General features: G+C 51.7%; 1 protein-coding gene across 7 annotated transcripts in view; it reads left to right on the top strand.

Moving 5' to 3' along the window:
* Positions 1-11,323, top strand: part of Hes2 (hes family bHLH transcription factor 2) — a 34,401-nt gene extending 23,078 nt beyond the window's left edge. The window contains exons 1-6 of one of the 7 annotated variants that reach the window (XR_011708724.1): positions 22-1,422; positions 2,057-2,233; positions 2,292-2,414; positions 2,691-2,790; positions 2,894-3,375; positions 11,133-11,323. Coding sequence is in view for 5 of the 7 variants with exons in the window: in XM_071617297.1 (XP_071473398.1) it covers positions 2,189-2,233; positions 2,292-2,414; positions 2,691-2,790; positions 2,894-3,156 (531 nt within the window). In the remaining 2 variants the exon portion in view is untranslated. Of the gene's footprint in view, positions 1-21; positions 1,423-2,056; positions 2,234-2,291; positions 2,415-2,690; positions 2,791-2,893; positions 7,815-11,132 lie in introns of those variants that run through there. The other 6 variants (XR_011708723.1, XM_071617295.1, XM_071617297.1 and 3 more) reach the window with 6 other exon arrangements.
* Positions 11,324-18,033: the final 6,710 nt, after the last annotated feature.

Raw genomic sequence — 18,033 nt, 5'->3', positions numbered from 1 at the left:
CTCTCTCCCACCCACGGGTCAATGTACTTCCCAGGAGTGGAGACCAGGATGGACTGTGTCCCCATGGCCCTGTAGGAGGCCCTAGCTCACCTAAAGCCTGCACCCTACATCCTGTCCACCCAGCTGTCACACCTAAGTCGCTCCAATTCTGAAGGACTCCTTCCAATAAGCAACAAGACCCCACAATCCTGTGGTTGAAGCAAACTGTGAGTGACCTGGCCAAAGTCCTTTATAGTCATGGGGGAGTGGTGAGGGAGAGACTTAAATTCAGGAGTAACTGGCATTGCAAAAGAGTGTGTTCCTCTGCCCCCTGTCCTCAAATAGTGTCCCTAGGCCTGAAGGGGGGTGTCTCAGGACGAACTGCCTTCCCCTCAGTATCGGTCTCTCCTCAACGATGCAGGTTTTGGTGGGGGGTGGGCCATCAGTGTATATGGCCTGGGGTGCATAAGTGGAGTGATCTGCAAAGCTCTTAAATAATAATTCCCTTAGAGGAGGCTGGCTCATAGGCATCTAAACAACCATGAGTGAGGGACAGGGCACCCCCAAGCCTTGCTAGGACACACGTATTGAATGCTTTATTCTCATAATTGGAACTGTTATGAGGATTCATGGAAGTTAGGGGAAAAAGAGTTTGGCCCTGGGGCTGGGATGTGGCTCAAGCGGTAGCGCGCTCGCCTGGCATGCGTGCGGCCCGGGTTCGATCCTCAGCACCACATACAAACAAAGATGTTGTGTCCGCCAAATACTAAAAAATAAATATTAAAAAATTCTCTCTCTCTCTACCTCTATCTCTCTCACTCTCTCTTTAAAAACAAAAACAAAAACAAAACAAAACAAAAAAGAGTTTGGCCCTGAGCTTAGCACACAGAAAGTACTCCTGGATTGTGACCAGAGGTCCTCTGCTTGGTACACACAGGAGTGGGTGGCCCTAGCTCCTTTTGGCCAGGCTGCTTCGGGTCCCCTTCCTGATGGGTAGCTGGTCTTCTTTTGCCCTGTTGGAGGAACACTATGGAAAGGGACCTGGGCTAGAAGTGGGGGTTGGGCTATGCTGGAGAAAGAAGGGGTCCATCCAGCACCCTGGACAGAGCCTGCCTTGGCTTAGCCCCATCGCACTTCCTCCTGGATTTGGCTTGGTGGGTTCCGCCAACTGCGGGTTCAACAATCTGCCCCGCAGTTTGCATTGTGGTCCGCAGGGGTGGCCGTTGCCCCGCCAGCCCATCGGGGGAAGGGAGCCCGTAGCAGATGGGCGGGGGACGCCTGCCAGTTTGCAGCAGCAACGGCCACGCGTCGCGGAGGCGTGCCCTGGCGCGCCGCTGGCCCCCCACTCCCAGAGGAGGGCGGCGGAGAACCGACACCTAGGACGCTCCGCCTGCTAGTCACGTGAGTCCCGACTGTCCTGCGGGTGGGGAATCTGGAGCCCTGGTGAGATAAAAATGAACTCCAAGGGGGTTCTGGGTTGCCTCCTTTGAGGCTTAATTTCCCTATCCAAAACCGAGGGTGGGGAACCAGCTGATCTCTGGCGAGCCGCGGAGGAGTTTATAGAGAAGTCTAACCTCCCGCGTGCTAGTCCTGACTTGGTCGTTCCCAACAGCTAGGGCCAGGACAAGACGCGACCTCTCTCGGGGCCTCAGTTTCCCCGCCCAGCTCAGAGCAGCTGGTGGCAGGAGTGTCTCCTAGTAATCTTCGTGGGCTCTCCCTGAGACCCTGACCTTGGCACGCCTGCAGCCTCTGGGTCCCTGCCCCGCTCATAGAACTCTCTGAGTCCTCCTGCGGGGCGTGAATGAAGAAGGGCGGCGTTGGAGACGAGGGCCCACAGCCAGAGCCACGGCAAGCCTGGCTTCACCCGCCCTTTCTGCCCACCGGGTCAGCGCTGTTAAGAGCCCAATAACGCCCACGGATTCCGTGACCCCTGCCGCAGCTGGGTTGGAAGGCCCGGAGCGGCATCCCTGGGGGCACCACCGTGTTCCCCTTTAACCTTATCCTTAGTAGGAACAAAGGCGAGAGGTGGGAGTGGCGGGGCGGGGCGGTGACGCCGCCGACTTAAACCCGGCTGCAGGCGCAGTACACTTCTTTGGCGCGGGCCCGGGCCGCGCCCCGGACTTCGGTCTTGGTCTCTGTCTCGGCTCTTCCTGCCGACCCAGATCTCCCCCCGCGCGGGACCCGCAGCCACCGCCACTTTCCTCCGAGCATGGGACTGCCTCGCCCGGCAGGGGATGCGGCAGAGCTGCGCAAGGTAGGAACTGGGGACTGGAGGCGGGAGGGATCCGGCACCGCCACCCACCTAACCGCAGCCGCTGCGCTCAACCTCGCGCCCACAGACCCTGAAGCCGCTGCTGGAGAAGCGCAGGCGCGCACGCATCAATGAGAGCCTGAGCCAGCTCAAGGGGCTCATCCTGCCTCTGCTGGGCAGGGAGGTGAGTTCCCAGGGGTTCGTCGCGGTTCAGTGAACCGGGAAGCGGAGGTGGAGGGCCCTGGGGCGCCAAGGGCGGGCAGTGCTCCTGCCTGAGGAACAGGCTACAGGGATCCCAAGGCCAAGCCTCGGCGGGACAGGCACTGAGGAGCCGACCCACCGAGGACCCCGGCGCGCCTGGAGCTCAGCTCACGGCTAGAGCTCGGTGCTGTTGGTGGCTGCTGTCAGAGATCTGTTTTGTTTGTTGGTCTCTGTTCCTCTCCCTCGCGGCCTGGGGCAGAACTCGCGCTTCTCAAAGTTGGAGAAGGCCGACATTCTGGAAATGACCGTGCGCTTCCTGCAGGAGCTGCCTGCGTCCCCCTACCCCCCGGAAGTGCCACGTGAGTGACCCTGCTCCCACTCCCCGCCTACCACACCCTTTGCCCTGTCCCCTGCGCTCTGCACCTTTCACCCTGGGTGTCTCACGCCTCTCTCCCTCCGCAGCGCCACGCGACAGCTACCAAGAAGGCTACAGTGCCTGTCTGGCTCGCCTGACTCGTTTGCTGCCTGCGTGCCGCGTCCTGGAGCCCACCGTAAGCGCGCACCTGCTGGAGCACCTTCGTCGAAGGGCATCAAGCGTTACCCCTGGTGGCTGGCGGGCTGGAGACTCTGATGGGCCTCCCTCGCCAGCGCCACCACCTGCGCAGGCTCCTGCGCCCTCTCCACCTGCACCTCCCGGTGGCCCTGGGCTCTGGCGGCCGTGGTAGTCCCTTGGCCGGTCCACGGGCCCTGGTGACTGCAAGGGAACTGGAAGGCCCCAGGCAGGCCAACGAAGCTCTTGGTGGTGGCCACTGTTCCCATAAAGAGGGACCAGCCTAGCACCCACATGAAGGCTGGAATGGGATGTTTGTGACCAGTGTGGAAGACTGCAGCCCTCAAGGATTCAGCCGGAACAAATAAGGGGAGCTGCCCTGCTTCACCCCCAGGTTAGACGTGTCTAGATAGGAGAAGGGGCAAGTGGCTGTAGGGTGAGGAACAAGCCCTCCCTGTCCCAGCTGGCTCTGGAACTGCGCTAGCCACAAACTGCCTGGGCAGTGATGCACCTGCCATAGGGCTGGCACCAGACCAAGGCCTGGGCCAGGAGCTCACCTGGCCAGGTGCAGCCATCTGCTCAGACTGATCACTGCCTGCCCAGTCCTGCTTGGGCCTACTTCCTGCCCAGCTGGGCTTGGAAATCTAAGGTGATGGCCTTTGGGGTTTTGGTCACTGCCATGGCTCCGCAGAGCATCAGAAAAAGGTAAAAGAAATGTAGGGCTGGAGAGCCGTCACCTCCACTCCTAGGCTGTCCTCCCCAGTTACTTATGTGGCTGCGGGTGAGGGCTTCCTAAGGTGGTCTTGGAAGGATTTATTTTCCCAAGCATAAGGTAGTTTGGGGGTGTACAGAGGGGTGCGATGAGAAGGAAGTTTGTCTCTTTGGAGGGCCTGAGCCCAGCACAGCTGTGGTGGGGTATGAGTGGAACAGGGTCCATGCCACAGGGTGACAGAAATGGGAACAGGAGACCCCTGCCTGCTTTCTCTACAGTTCCTGGGGACTGGTTACTGGAATCAAATTGTTCTTAAGAACAAGTTTCTTTCTTCCCTAAGAAAGGCAGGAGGCTCGCTGGGAGGACCCCAGGGGGTACCTGTGGATCCTGGTAATGGTGCCCCAGAGGGGGTTGGAGGACTTGCTGCCCACTGTCAGTCACTCTCGTCATTTCCTGGGGGAAATTGCTGGGAGCATTGCTGGAAGATAGGGAGTTCTCCCCCAGCCCCCAGACCAACAGCCTGTGCTAGGGACCTAGGCACAAGAGGAAAGAAGGCAAAACTGATGAGGAAAGGGCAGTCACTAAGTCAGCCTATGCCACACAAACCCATGAGGATCTGGGCACTGGTTTGGGTAACAGGATGTGGGGAAAGCTGTGGGCATTCCTGGAAAAAGAAATGAACATCAAGACAACAGGGTGAGGTGCCCCCAAAGGCTTCAATGGGCCATGACTAGACTATAAACTCCCAGAGGGCAGGGCTGGGGCTGAGTGTCCAGGGCACCGGGTGTACAGTGGTGCTCAATAAACATGGTAGACTAGTGAACAGAGGTGTGATTGGGTGCAGGGTGCTAAAGCTTGCCCAGCCTGAGTTTTCGCTTAACTCCCACCCTGGGCCCCTGGGCTCGCTCTTTTTTTTTTGGGGGGGGGGATATTGGGGATTGAATGTGGCCACTGAGCCTCATTCCCAGCCCTATTTTGTATTTTTATTTAGAGACAGGGTTTCACTGAGTTGCTTAGCCCTGGGTTCACTTTTAAATATTTATTCCATGAAGGCCAGTGCTTCTTGGAAGGACAAATGTGGCCCACTTTCCAGAGTTCATCTAAGCATAAGGGGCAGGTAACCCCTGGCCCATGTCCACCCTGTGAGCTCCAGCTTCCTCCTTGGCTGCAGAGCTTTGCTTCAGGCTCGCAGAGGACAGGATTCTTGTCTCCAGAAATAAAAACTTTCAGTATGGGTTTAAACCAGGTGGGAATTGGCAGAAGTCTCTCTGTTGCCACCTCTTGCATCTGAACACCTATCTTGGCTCCCAATTCTATGACCTGCACTGGATCGGTCCCCTCTGGTTACAGGACAAGCAGTTGGGGAGGGGGGTGAGAGTGGATAGACCAGTGACGCACAGGGTCAGGTGCTCTGGGGGACCCGAGTTGGGCAGTCAGCTGGGCACTGGCATGCCAAGGCACGAAAAGTTCTGGGCGGGAGGCAGAAGCCAGAGGTTCTTAGCAGGCATGAGCAGGAGCTGTCAGGGAGGACTGGGCTGGAGATTTCAGCTGGGCTTATGCAGCAGGGACCCCACAGCCTCCTCCATAAGGCAGGCAGGCACCTCTTCCTGGCAACTCTCTAGCTGCAGGACCCCTCTGATGGCCAAAAGTGTGCAGGCAGTGGCTCTTTCTTGGCTTCCCCCCCCCCCCCAGTACTGGGGGTTGAACCCAGGGCCTTGTGCTTGCTAAACAGGGGCTTTATCACTGAGATCTATCTCCACTGCCCACAGAGGAGCATGGAGCTCACAGGGCATTTTAAGATCTCCACATCTCATCTGAAGGAAAGGCCCCCATGTCTGTCTGTCCTGGCTCTCTATCTCTCTCTCTCTCATGAAACCAGTGGGTGAAATGATTCTGTGACCCAAGGACAGTCAGAGCACTGAGGTGTCTGGGAACTCATCTTGCTGAAACATGTACTCCTGAGGAGACAGGTCCCCACCTGCTCCTCTGGCACCAGGTATTTGGGAGAGGTCAAGTCCCGTCTCTATGGGTGTGAGGCTAAAGAGTGGGTTGCTAAGGAGAAATCCTCCCGCAGGCGTTTACAGGTTTTGCTGCCAACCTGTGCATGGAGTCTCCTGCAGGTCAGTCTCCTGCTGGTTCACCTGGGACAGGAGCAGAATGAACCTATGAATCTGCTGAAAAATCGGGAGAACCCGAGGCCTTGCGGCATCCCCTAAGCCCTCCCTTTGGGATCTCCCCTCTGGAGGTGACAGTGGCAAAGAGGGCCTTCTCACCTCATGCCCAACACCTATACCAGTTTATGGCCACAGCTAGATTGGCCAAAGGTCAGTGGTCTTGGCCAGGGTCCAGGGGTGGTCTTGCCCTCCTCAGGGGTCTGGAAGCCTCTGCCCAGGCACACCCCACCACATCAAGCCCGTATTGACTTTTCACTTTTTATTTAGTTATTTGTTTTGCAAATTTACTTTCCAGAAACATACAGGTTGGCAGAGCTGTCCTGGAGAACAGATCCAGCCACGGGCTTATTTCCCCTGGAGCTGGGGATGGAGTCCTGGGCCTGGTGCAGGCAAAGCAAGCGCTCTGCCGCTGAGCTGCACCCCGCTTTAGTTCTTATGTGGGTCCCTAGAATGTGGCTGTGTCTGGGGAGCGTGTCTCTGAGGCTGAACCGCCCTTTCGGAGAGCTGCCTGGGCATGTGATGTGGGGGAGAAGGCAGCCACCCACCGGGGGTTCCCAGTGAGTAACAAGTTTCACTCAGGGCTCTCGGAGGCCCTGGCAAGGCCCCAGGCGCTTAGAGCAGCTCCAATAAAACGTGAAGAATGGTTTCCGGAGCGTGAGAAAGGCGCCGGAGGACACGCCCTGCGCGCGCGGTGCTGCCGCCCGAGTTCCACTGGGGGGCAGCAGGGAGCAGGGGCGGGACCGCCGATCGCAGAACCCGGTTGCGTGAATGAGGGGTTCCCTGGCCCAGGAGTCCGGCGGTAAAGCAAGAAAATTCCAAACAGAATACGTGCTCGCTGCTGCTCCGGTTGTGGAGAGTGAGCCCAGAGCAGAGCCGGTCATCTTGGTGTTCGGTATATTAGGATTTTTAAAAATAAATCTCAGGGAACATAGGACAAAGAACCAGCCTGTGGGTGGCGCGCACCTGCAGTCCTGAGCAGTCGGGAGGCTGAAGCAGGAGGCTCTCATGAGCCCAGGAGTTCGAGGCCAGACTTAAAAAAAGAAAAAAATCAAGAACCACCCCAGACCTCAAAACTCAAAGGCAGATCCAGGGGACTGATTTTTGATGGCTATAAACTCCTAAGGGTGAAAATGAATATTCAGAATGAAAGAAACATGTCATATAAAATGGGTGGTACTTGGAGATGCACGTCCCATCCGTTTGGTTTCTCTTTGAGCAATTTACCAGACACCCAAAATTCCATGGGAATTCTTCCTGGTGTCGTGCCTGGTCTCCCCTCCGCCCGGGAACATCTGTTACTCCATGTCTGTGCTCCTGAGGGGCCCCAGGTTTGAGCCTCAGCAGCTCTGGGGTGAATCCATCTCTGCCCAACACTGACTGGACTTCTCAGACAGCAGTACCAGGATAATTGCCTTCCTGCGGCTTCGCCCCCACAGGCTGTGACATGCATTCACACACGCCCATGTCATTGAGGTGATGTTTTGGCTTCTCTTTTACCCTGTCCTTCCTATCTATCTGGTAAGCTTGATAAATTCAGATTTCCACACCCTACTCCAGAGGTTCTCTTGTCCTGTGTCTGAGTCAATAGTGGGACTACACACCACACCTGAGGCCGGACGAGCCTGCCTAGCAAAGATCCACCTGAGAATCGGGGTTGCAGGGGCTGGGGCAGAGTGGAGACGACAGCTTGCCACTAAGGGAACTGAGTTTCCACTTAGCAAGAGGAAAAGAGTTCTGGAGATGGATGGCAGCGATGGCGGCACAAAGAGGGGTGTACTCAATGCCACTGTACCGGGCGCTTAAAGATGGTGACAATGAGTCGGGGGGTATGGTGCATCCTGGAATCCCTGCCGCTCAGGAGGCTGAGACAGAAGGATCTCAAGGTGAAGGTCAGCCTCAGCAATTTAGTGAGGCCCTAAGCAAATATCAGCCCTAACCCTAACACTGTCTTTAAATAAAATACTTAAAAGGGCTGGGGATGTGGCTCAGTGGTTAAGTGCCCTGGGTTCAATCCCCAGTACCAAAAAAAAAGGAAAGAAAGAAAAAAAAGATGGTGACACTGGCAAATTTTAGTTTACGTTAATTTTGCCACCAAAAATAAAAGCCCCTTCCTGCAATGGGCTTCTGACTTGATTGAGTCTGCTGAAGCCCTCCTGGAGTTATCTGGCTATTGTAGGATCTGATTGGTCAGTTAAATGACAATATAATGCATCTTTTAGGTCTTTTAAGATGGTATTAATTTTTCCATCCCCTGGGATTTAATTTTATTTTTCCTATGGTCCTGGAGGTTTAACCCTGGCATGCTGCCACTAAGCTGTACCCCCAGCAATTTTTCATTTTTATTTTGAGACAGGGACTCATTGTATTACCCAGGCTGGCTTCAAACTTGTGATCCTCCTGCCTCAGCCTCCCAAGTCACTGGGATTACAGGAAGTGCCACCAAGCCTGGCCCTCCTGGAATCATAGATTGTTTTGATTTACTATTGACTATCTCGGTGGGGCATTTAGAATTTACACTTGATCTCTACTATTATCATCCCACAACTCAGAGAACGGATGTGGGGCTGGGCCAGTATCAAGACTGCCGGCAGCTCTACAGCCAGGGACCAGACAGTCAACCACAGTGGCTAGAACCCAGTGAGTGGCCCTGTGAGTCAACCAGGGTGAGGACTGCAGCTATTACCCAGCCTCCACATGCCTCTGGTCTAAGACGGTCCCAATATGTGACTCTGGGTTTCTCAGGATCGACGTGAGCTCAGAGCCTAGATCCTGTGATCCTGGAAATCATTACTGTACCCATTTGCTACAGGTTGCAAGGACTTTTGGGGGACCCAGCTTTCCTTCCATCAGTGGTTTCTGGGTCTGAAACTGGTCTTGAGTGTGGAATCTGGAGAAGCAGTCATTGCTTTTCACAATTGTGGCCGTCCCCGGAGGCTCCACTCTTTGTGTCTTTTAATTGCACAGACCAGGAAGTGAGTGCCCCGGGACTGTGCATCCATTTTGCCCTTAAAAGTGCTGGGCCCTCTCTGCTGTCTCCCTCACTCTCTGCCACTCTGTCTTGGCAGTAATTCTGACCCTCTGGCTCTGACAGCTGGGCATGCCGTGGGCCTCTGCAGTTCTGGAGTCCACCAGGCAGCACGACAGAGCCTGATTCTAGAGCGGCATCTCCTACTGTCTGCTGCTGCCCTGCTTCTTGGTGATGCCGGTGAGCCTTTGCCATGCCATCCTTACTAATTTGGCAAATGGTGCCCTTCAGCCCCGCGCAGGACCTAGTCCCAGCAGGGGGTTTCCAGGTTCATACAGCACATCCTCTGCAGTGGGGCCCCTCTCTGAGCCCTGCAGCCCTCCTCCTACCGGTGGCCTCACTTAGTGAGGGCAGGAGCCACCCTCCCAGGAGGGCAGTGCCAAAGCAGAGCACTCGCCCCTATCCAAACACATTTCCACTCCCTTCGACTCAGCACCTCGGAATCTAGCCCCACTGGTGTTCTAGAGAACCTGCGGCTCCTCAGGGGACATGGCCCTGCCGTTTGTCACAGGGCCCAGCGTGCCCTGACTCGGCTGTGGAGCACCTGACCTCTAGTGATTGGTCTTCCAGTGTTACCCCTTCCATCCGGTTTCCCTCCCCATCCTCTTGTGCTTCCTGACAGATCGTCACACTCTTTAGGACGTTCCTGTCTACTAGTGCACCAGGCATAAGGGTTGAATAGTGATCCCCCAGATTCACACCCACTGGAACCTCAGGGTGTGATCCTACTGGGAAATAGAGTCCTTGCATGTATGATTAAATGCAGTCGTACCAGATTAGGTGGGCCCTCAGCCCAATGGCTGTTGACCTTACCAGAGAGGAGAGGACACAGAAGACAAGAGGCACACAAAGCAAGAGGGTCCCCAAGTTCCATGGTCACTTGTTACGAGCACCACAAGGAATGAGAGCTTAGTACCAGTCAGTCATTGCTGGAGGACATTCTTTCTCTCTTTCTATGTGATACTGGGGGTAGACTCGGGGCCTCACACAGGCTGGTTGCATTAGTCAGATTTTTGTCACCATGACAAATTATCTGAGAAAACCAAATCAAAGGAGAAAAGATGTATTTTAGCTCATAGTTTAAGAGGTTTGCGCCCATGGTCAGCTGGCTCCATGGCTGTAGAGACAGGGGGAGAGGGAGAGGGAAAGGAATGGGGGACCGGGACGGGAAGTGGGGAAAGAGAGAAAGAGGGACGCCAAGGACAAGATATAGTGCTCCTAGGACCTCAAGGACCCATCCCTTCAACCAGGCCCCACCTCCCAGTTCCTACCACCTCCAACAGTCCACTGATACGGACCTCATGATCCAGTTACTCCCCCCAAACCCCACCTCTGAATGTCACTGCATTGGGGGCCAAGCCTTCAACACGTGAGCTTTTGGGGGACACTCCAGATCCAACCATACCCTGGGTAAGCACTCTGCCACTGAGCTACATCCCTGCCCTGGAAACACTTTCTGACCCCTATGGTGGGATTTATCCATTTCTATTTACTGTATTAACAATCAAGACATACATTTTGAATATACTGACTCGTGAACAACAATAATTATATGTCAGCATAAATAACATTTTCACTTTAAAAATAATTACAGTCATGTATAGTGGTCCACACCTGTAATTCCATGACTTAGAGGCTGAGGCAGGAGGATCACAAGTTCAAAGCCAGCTTCAGCAACTTGGTGAGGCCCTAATGAACTTAGCAAGACCCTGTCTTGCTATGGGGACATAGCTCAGCGGTAAAGCACTTCTGAGTTCAATTCCTAGCACCAAAGCTAATAGTAATAATTGTTATTATTTTACATTTAATAAAACAAAAATAGGGGTTGGGGCCGTGGCTCATCGTTAGAGTGCTCACCTAGCACATGCAAGGCCCTGGGTTCGATCCTCAGCACCACATAAAAATAAATAAATAAAGTAAAGGTATTGTGTCCAACTACAACTAAAAAAAAAAGAGAAATAAATATTTTTAAAAAAGTAAAACAAAAATATTTGGGAAGAATGGCATTGTTTTGCAAATCTCTACCACGTGGAATGATGAGAGAGCTGGCTCTCACATCTGCTTCTGCCCTATATGTGTTATGGCAGGTTGTTTTGGTAAAAGAGATGAAGAAAAATGGCCTAATATAATTGGGAAAGGAAAGAATATTTTAATAATATTTTCAGTAAATTTCAGATATTTTTCTTTGATACTACACCTGAGCTCAATTAGTACTAGTTTTTTGTTTTTGATTTCTGCAGTACTGCAGCTTGATCCCAGGGCCTCAGCCATGATGGGTAAGTACCCTACAACTGAGCTATGTCCCCAGCCCTTTACTTTATTAATATTTTATTTTGAGACAGGGTCTTGCAAGTTGCTGCAGCTGACCTTGAACTTGTGATCCTCCTTACTGGCCCCCTGAGTCTCTGGGATTACAGGTGTGTGCCTCAGTTCCTCGAAAGTGCTAGTTTCTCAAAGGTTAGCTACAGAGCAGAATATGAAACTGTATTGTTGTATTTTATGCTCTATTACATTAAACTCCATTGATCTACCTTGCCTTTTTATTTTCTTTGGGGTGTTGGGGATCAAATCTAGGGCCCAGAACCCAGGGCCTCATGCACACTAGGCAAGTGCTCTCTCCTCCAATCCCTACCTGGCATTTGAATGGTTATTTAACCCATGCATGACTACAGTGTAGCATCCTGCAGCGATCATCTGGGAAAGACTGGCTCCCGGTATTTTATATCATACAGATCTTCCGAGCATCGTTATTTCCTTTTATACATTTTTGCCACACATCAGCCTGCAGCTGGAAAGTCACCACACTGAACAGGAATCAAAAAGGCCAATAGCATTTTAGTGTAATTATGAAATCATTTTGATCCCCTGAAAGGGTCTCTGGGACTCCATGGGTCCATGGAGGACACGTTGGGAACTGCAGACGTGGTAAGATATAGCTAAGGTGCCAGAATGTACACACAACCCAAAAGGGAGCAGAAGAGGAAGAGGGAACAGAGGATGGAGCAGGATGCAGTGACACTCACCTGTGATCCCAGCGACTCGGGGGACTGAGGGAGGAGGGTCTCAAGTTGGAGGCCAGCCTTGTCTTGAAATAAAAAGGGCTGCGGGTGGAGCTCAGTGATAGAGCACCCTAGGTTCCATCCCCAGTACTGTGTGCACACACAAAAAAGTACATATAATATGATTCCATTTACTAAAAGTTCTTAAAAGCAGACAACATGAATCTAGCACTGGCAGCCAGAGGGCAGCCGCTTGGTCAGGGAGACAGGCATGAAGACAAGTGGTGCTGCCAAGGTTCTGAATTTTTTTTTTCAGTGCTGGAGACGGAGCCCAGAAAATTGCACAAGCTAGGCAAGCGCCCTACCACAGAGCTGCACCCCGGACCTGTTCTGTTTAAGAAACTGGGAGCTAGTTACATGTGTCTGTTCACTTTATGAAAATCTTTCAAAAGTGCCTGTAAGGCGTGCACTTTTCTGGGGTATGATGTACTTTGGTAAAAGGGTTTAAAATATGAGTCTAGCCTGAGCAGATCTTTCCCGTTCCCAGCTTCTGGCCCCGTTCTGTGGGCCTCATGCCTGCTGGGCAAGCGCTCCACCCTGGAGCTGCAGCCCCAGCCCAGGCAGTCTTTGTGCTTCTCTCCAGCTGAGTTCAGCTGCACGGTTGGCTGCAGGCATGGAATGAGTGCTCAGTTGGATGGTTGAGGGGAGGCGGTGTTTTACTGCCCCAATAGTGCCAAGTGGGAGTGGCCCAGGGACTCGAGGGTGCATGTCCAGGAATGATGCAGGGACTGCTATGGAGTCTGCAGGTGAGAAGAGAGCACAAAGGGGTGGAGGGAGGAGAGATGGCTGGGCAGTGGAGAGGTTTGGTAGAGTCCAGGGGGTCTGCAGCTTGGGCACAGAGGGAGTGGTGGGTGTGGTCAAGACAGCCACCTCAGCCACTAAGACTTTGGAGAGGTTGCAGTTATGGAAACGACTGAGTCCAGATGATGCTGGACAAGGGATCTTCTGATGATGATGACCATGGAGACAGTAAGTCGGGCAAGTGAACACGCAGGCAGGACTTTCACTGGGGCTTGACTGTGGGAGACACAGCTCCTGCAGGATGTCACCAGGCTGGCTCCCTGGACAGCAGAAGCGAGCTGGTTTCATTGGTTGGGAGTATCAGTTGCCTCCAGGTGGGGCTTGCTCTTCACACCCTGCTTGCTCTCAGCACCTTGGCCGGGGCTCAAGTGAAGCGCCTCTAGCAACCCGGGCCCGTAATCAGGTGCTGCATGGAGCCACGGTTCTGCAAGTCCCCTAAGAAACATAATCAGACTCCCGCTTTTTATCATTTTATGTGGGGGGGAATGTAGAGTTGCCCTAGTCTCTGTGGTTTATGTCAGAATCGTGGAGTTCCTGCTAAAAATTTGAGTAAGGCAGATGGGAGTGTAGCTAGTGTCCAGCATGCGTGAGACCCTGGGGTTGGCCAACAGTTCTGACCCACGCCAAAAACAAACACACACATGAAGGTGAGCAGGGGAAGGTTTCTTCTGCTTAGCAGCAAGAGCTCCCAAGGTGGAACCGGCTTCAAGGAGCTGCATGGAGCAGGTGGAAATTTACTTTGCCCCTAGGTGGCGCCACAGGGCCACAGACATACCCAGGGCCCTGCAGTTCACAGAAGCCCAGTGTCAAGGGCAAGAGGCCCTCCGAAGCTCTCCTCTCACCAACCCTATTAATTTGCAGGTGCCAGCAATGGCTGTAATTCCAGATTTAAAGTCTGACCTACTTAAAGCCAATGAAATGATTTCTAAATGCCTCTTCTGGGAAATGGAAAGGGTCTCTATGCTTGCTCTACACTAGGGGGCGTTTTTCTCCTCCGTGTAATGACCCATTTACTCTTGGCCTTTCCTCTTGGTTTACAGGTCCTGCTTGCAAGTGGATCTTTTATTAGTTTTAGGTGTCTTTGAAGTGGTTTGTGCTGGGGGCAGAGCATGTGACTCTGAATGTTAAGATAGGAACCAGCCGGGTAGCAGGAGGTCTGGGATCTGTTCTCCCAGCAGTGCTTGTGTGGGCTCTGAGGTGTCCGTCGAGCCTTTGGGAACAGAGGGCTACCTTGCAGCATTCACATAGGTTCCCTGCAGGTAACATGCTCAGACTCCTTCCTTTCAGTTCGGGGGCAGCATCTCCACCATCCGTCAACCCTGGGGTGGAGCACAATAGTTGGATACTACATTGGAAACCCCAGATGAGTCGTGTGGACGGAGGGGCGAGGCCCCTCTCTGCTGGCCGCATCCTCTGCCTGACTCCTGGGAACACAGAGAGACCCTGTGAAACCCTGCAGTGTCCTTCTCTCCTGTGTCTCAGCTTGAATGCCTCAGTCTTCTTCCAGGACCGAGGCGATCCGAATTCTTTGGTCAACCCCTCCCTGCCGCCTCCAGACCTCAAGGCAGCCAGGATCCACCAGTGGGATCACAAAGTCTTTTCTCTGGGCCAGCCCTGTTCCAGGCTCGTTCTTTTGTATGATATATAATTTGGGGGGCAAGATCTTCATGAGATCTAATTCACATACCATGCAGTCCACCCTCCAAGCACTTTAGAACATCAACTTATGTACTCCTTGTGATAAGCCATGGGCAGGTACTAGGGGCTCCCCATTTTTTTTCCAGCAAGGGAACCAATGTACAGACAACTGAGTGCTCACCTAAGGCCACATGGTCCCCCATGTGGCTCTGGTCCTGCACCGGGCCACGCCTCTCTGGTTGGTACTAGTCCAGAAGGGCTCCTGACCCCACCTGTTGGCTGAGGCTGCCCAAGAAGTAACCTTGATGGGACATGGACCCAGGTGGCTGGATGTCCCTCCCTGTGCTCAAAGGCCCTGCTCTCCACCCCAGGGCAGCAGCAAGCTGGAGAGGCCTCTGCCCTCTCAGAAGCCCTTCTCAGGACCTGGAGTTTTCCTGTGACGTACAGGCCTTCTGCCTCACCCCACATCCAGGAGAGGGTCACCCTGACAGTGCTCAACTCCAGGCTGATCATTCTTGGGTCACATGCCCCATATTCATTAGGACTTTTCCCTACTGCCCCCTACCACCTGTGCTTATACTCAGGGGAGCTTAACCACTGAGCCACATCCCCCTAAGTAAAAATAATATTTTTTAAATTTAAGAGTCTTGCTGAGTTGCTTAGGGCCTTGCTAAATTGCTGAGGCTGGCTTTGAACTTGTGATCCTCCTGCCTTAGCTCCTGTGGCACACGCCTATAATCCCAGTGGCTTGGGAGGCTGAGGTAGGAGAATTGGGAGTTCAAAGCCAGCCTCAGCAAGAGAGGCACTAAGCACTCAGTGAGACCCTAGATAAAATACAGAATAGGGCTGGGGATGAGGCTCAGTGGTCGAGTGCCCCTGAGTTCTATCCCTAATAACCCCCTCCAAAAAAAAACAAACATGTCTTCAGTTTAAAACATGACCTTTCTTAAGCTGGGGTGCAGCTCAGTGGTGGAGCACTCTCCTGGCACATGTGAGGTCTCAATGGGTTATGCTAATTGCTGAGGCATTAAGAGAGCCTCACTTCATCTCACCCCTTATCTGTTGAGTTACCCCAACAGTGTACCCTCCCACTGAGGAAGCACATGGACACAGAATGGGTAGGTGACCTGTCCACATAGGTGTGAATCCAGAATGGGAATGCAGGATTTGGCCTGTCCAAGACCCTTAACCAATAGGCATCACTACATGTTTTCCTAAAAATATGAAGGAAAAAATGGTCCATAGACCCATTTAGACCCATTTGTCAGATGCTTGGATTTTATTTGGGTACTTGACCACTGAGCCACAACCCCAGGCCTTTTTATTTTTTATTTTGAGGCATGGTCTCTTTAAGTTCCTTAAGGCCTTGCTACGTTGCTGAGGCTGGCCTTGACCTTATGATCCTCCTGCCTCAGCCTCCAGAATCACTGGTATTATAGGCTTGTGTCCCTATGCCTGCCTTATTACAGTGTTTTTATGAAACCCTTTTTAAAGCCTATCTGAGTGCATCAATACTAAATATATAGTACATATGCCTAATTGTGGAATTGCAGATCAAATGGTGTGGCTAGTATTAACTTTAGTAATTTATTTTCAACTGCTTTGCAAAGAGGATATACTGACTTTGAGAATCTCCTCATGATGTTTTATTATGTTCAAGATAAAAGTACATATTTTAAGCATTGGTCAATTAACATGCGGAATTATGAACTTATGCATTTTTATCTCTTTGATTTCCCCTCCACGTTTTTATTGATGCATTGTAGCTGTACATATTGATGGGGTTTGTTGTCACATAGTTGTCCATACACATGGTAGAACGACACACTGGCTATATCACGCCCCAACACTCCCCTCCTGCCCTATCTCCCACCCCTGGTCCCTTTTCTCTACTGATCCCCTGTGATTTTTAGGAGATCCTCCCCGCTTTTCTTTTTTCCTTTCTAGCTTCTGCATATGACAGAAAACATACAACCCTTAACCTTCTGAGTTTGACTCATTTTGCTTAACATGATGGTCTCTAGTTCCATCAATTTTCCTGCAAATGTCATAATTTCATTTTTCTTTGTGGCTTAATAAAATTGTGGATATACTGACTTTATTCCCACCATCTGTGCATGAGTTTCCATTGTTTCATATTCTATACTCAACATTGACATGAAAAAATACTAAAATAAATGACCAGGTGATGATGGTACAAAAATATATAAAGTGAAAGTAAAAACCTTTTTCCCCAAGTTTTCCACTATCAGCAATTTTATAAGTATCATTCCATAAAAATTGGAATGTTATTTAAAAAATACATTTAAAGCGTTTTTTTTTTTTTTAGTATTTATTTTTTAGTTGTAGTTGGACTCAAAATCTTTATTTTTATGTGGTGCTGAGGATTGAACCCAGAGCCTTGCACATGTGAGGCAAACACTCTACTGCTGAGCCATAACCCCAGCCCCTTTAAAGTATTTTTTAAACTTAATTTAAGTTTTATTTATATAATTGTTTTGAGATGGGATCTTGCTGTGTTGTCCAGGCTGGTCTCAAACTCATGGGCTTGAGATTCTCCTGCATCAGCCTCCTGAGTAGCTGGGACTACAGGTGTCCACCATGCCTGGCTCACAGGTATTTTTTTCTGTATACTGGAGAGTAAACCCAGACCCCCTTTCTGTACACTGAGCTACACCCCAGACCCCCTTTTATTTGTTGTGAGACAGGGCCTCACTAAGTTGCCTAGGCTGGCCTGGAACTTGATCCTCCTATCTCAGCCTCCTGAGTCCCGGGCTTCAGGTGTGCTCTGCTGTGCTTTTTTCTTTTTCTTTTTTTAAAATGACCATGGATATATCTGCCATGGACAGATCAGTTTACAGATTTACAATTTACAGATGACCTCTGAGGATGATTTGACATGATTTATCAATTTACAATGGTGTTAAAGCAGTATGCACTTGACCGTACTTTTTATTTTGAACTGTGATTCTTTCCCAGGCTGGCGATAGATGGTACCATCCTCTGTTGTGAGGCTGGGTGGTGGCAGTGAGCCATAGCTCCCAGGCAGCCAAGATCCCAAGGGAAGATGATCCTGAGGTACCTACAGTGGACTGTGTTGCCAGCATTTGGGGAGATTACAGTCACTCAGTAATTGCATGATTCAACAGATTATAAAACAGTTTGTGATGGATGATTTGACCAACTGCAGGTGGATGTGAGTGTCCCAACGCTGACGTAGGCGAGGCTGTGATCAGGAGGTTAGATGTGTTGAATGGATTTTGACTGAAGATATTTTCAATTCACTGTGGGTTTTTGGGACGTGATCCCATAAGTCAAGGAGCATCTCTCCAGATTGAGTTGTTGATGACATTTTTATGGAGCATCCACTACGTGCTAGGCACTCTTCCAGGAGCCTGGAGGGGCAGAAGCCAAGGTTCTGAGCATGCCTGGCATGATCAAGGGAGGGCAGAGTGGCTGGAGCAGGAGATGAAGTGGGCGGCGGTAGTCTTGAACCCCACAATGAGAAGAAGCCATCAGTTCTAGATTTATTTTGAATATCGAGTTTGCAGGATTTACTGATGGTGTGCACGAGGGACATGAAAGGAGTGTCGGATGACTCCCGGCTCTTGGCCTGAGCATATGGAAGGAAGTACGTGGAAGC

Source organism: Marmota flaviventris, chromosome 10, assembly GCF_047511675.1.
Source record: "Marmota flaviventris isolate mMarFla1 chromosome 10, mMarFla1.hap1, whole genome shotgun sequence".
In the NCBI taxonomy this organism is placed as follows: domain Eukaryota; kingdom Metazoa; phylum Chordata; class Mammalia; order Rodentia; family Sciuridae; genus Marmota; species Marmota flaviventris.
This window is presented reverse-complemented; position numbering and strand designations above follow the sequence as displayed.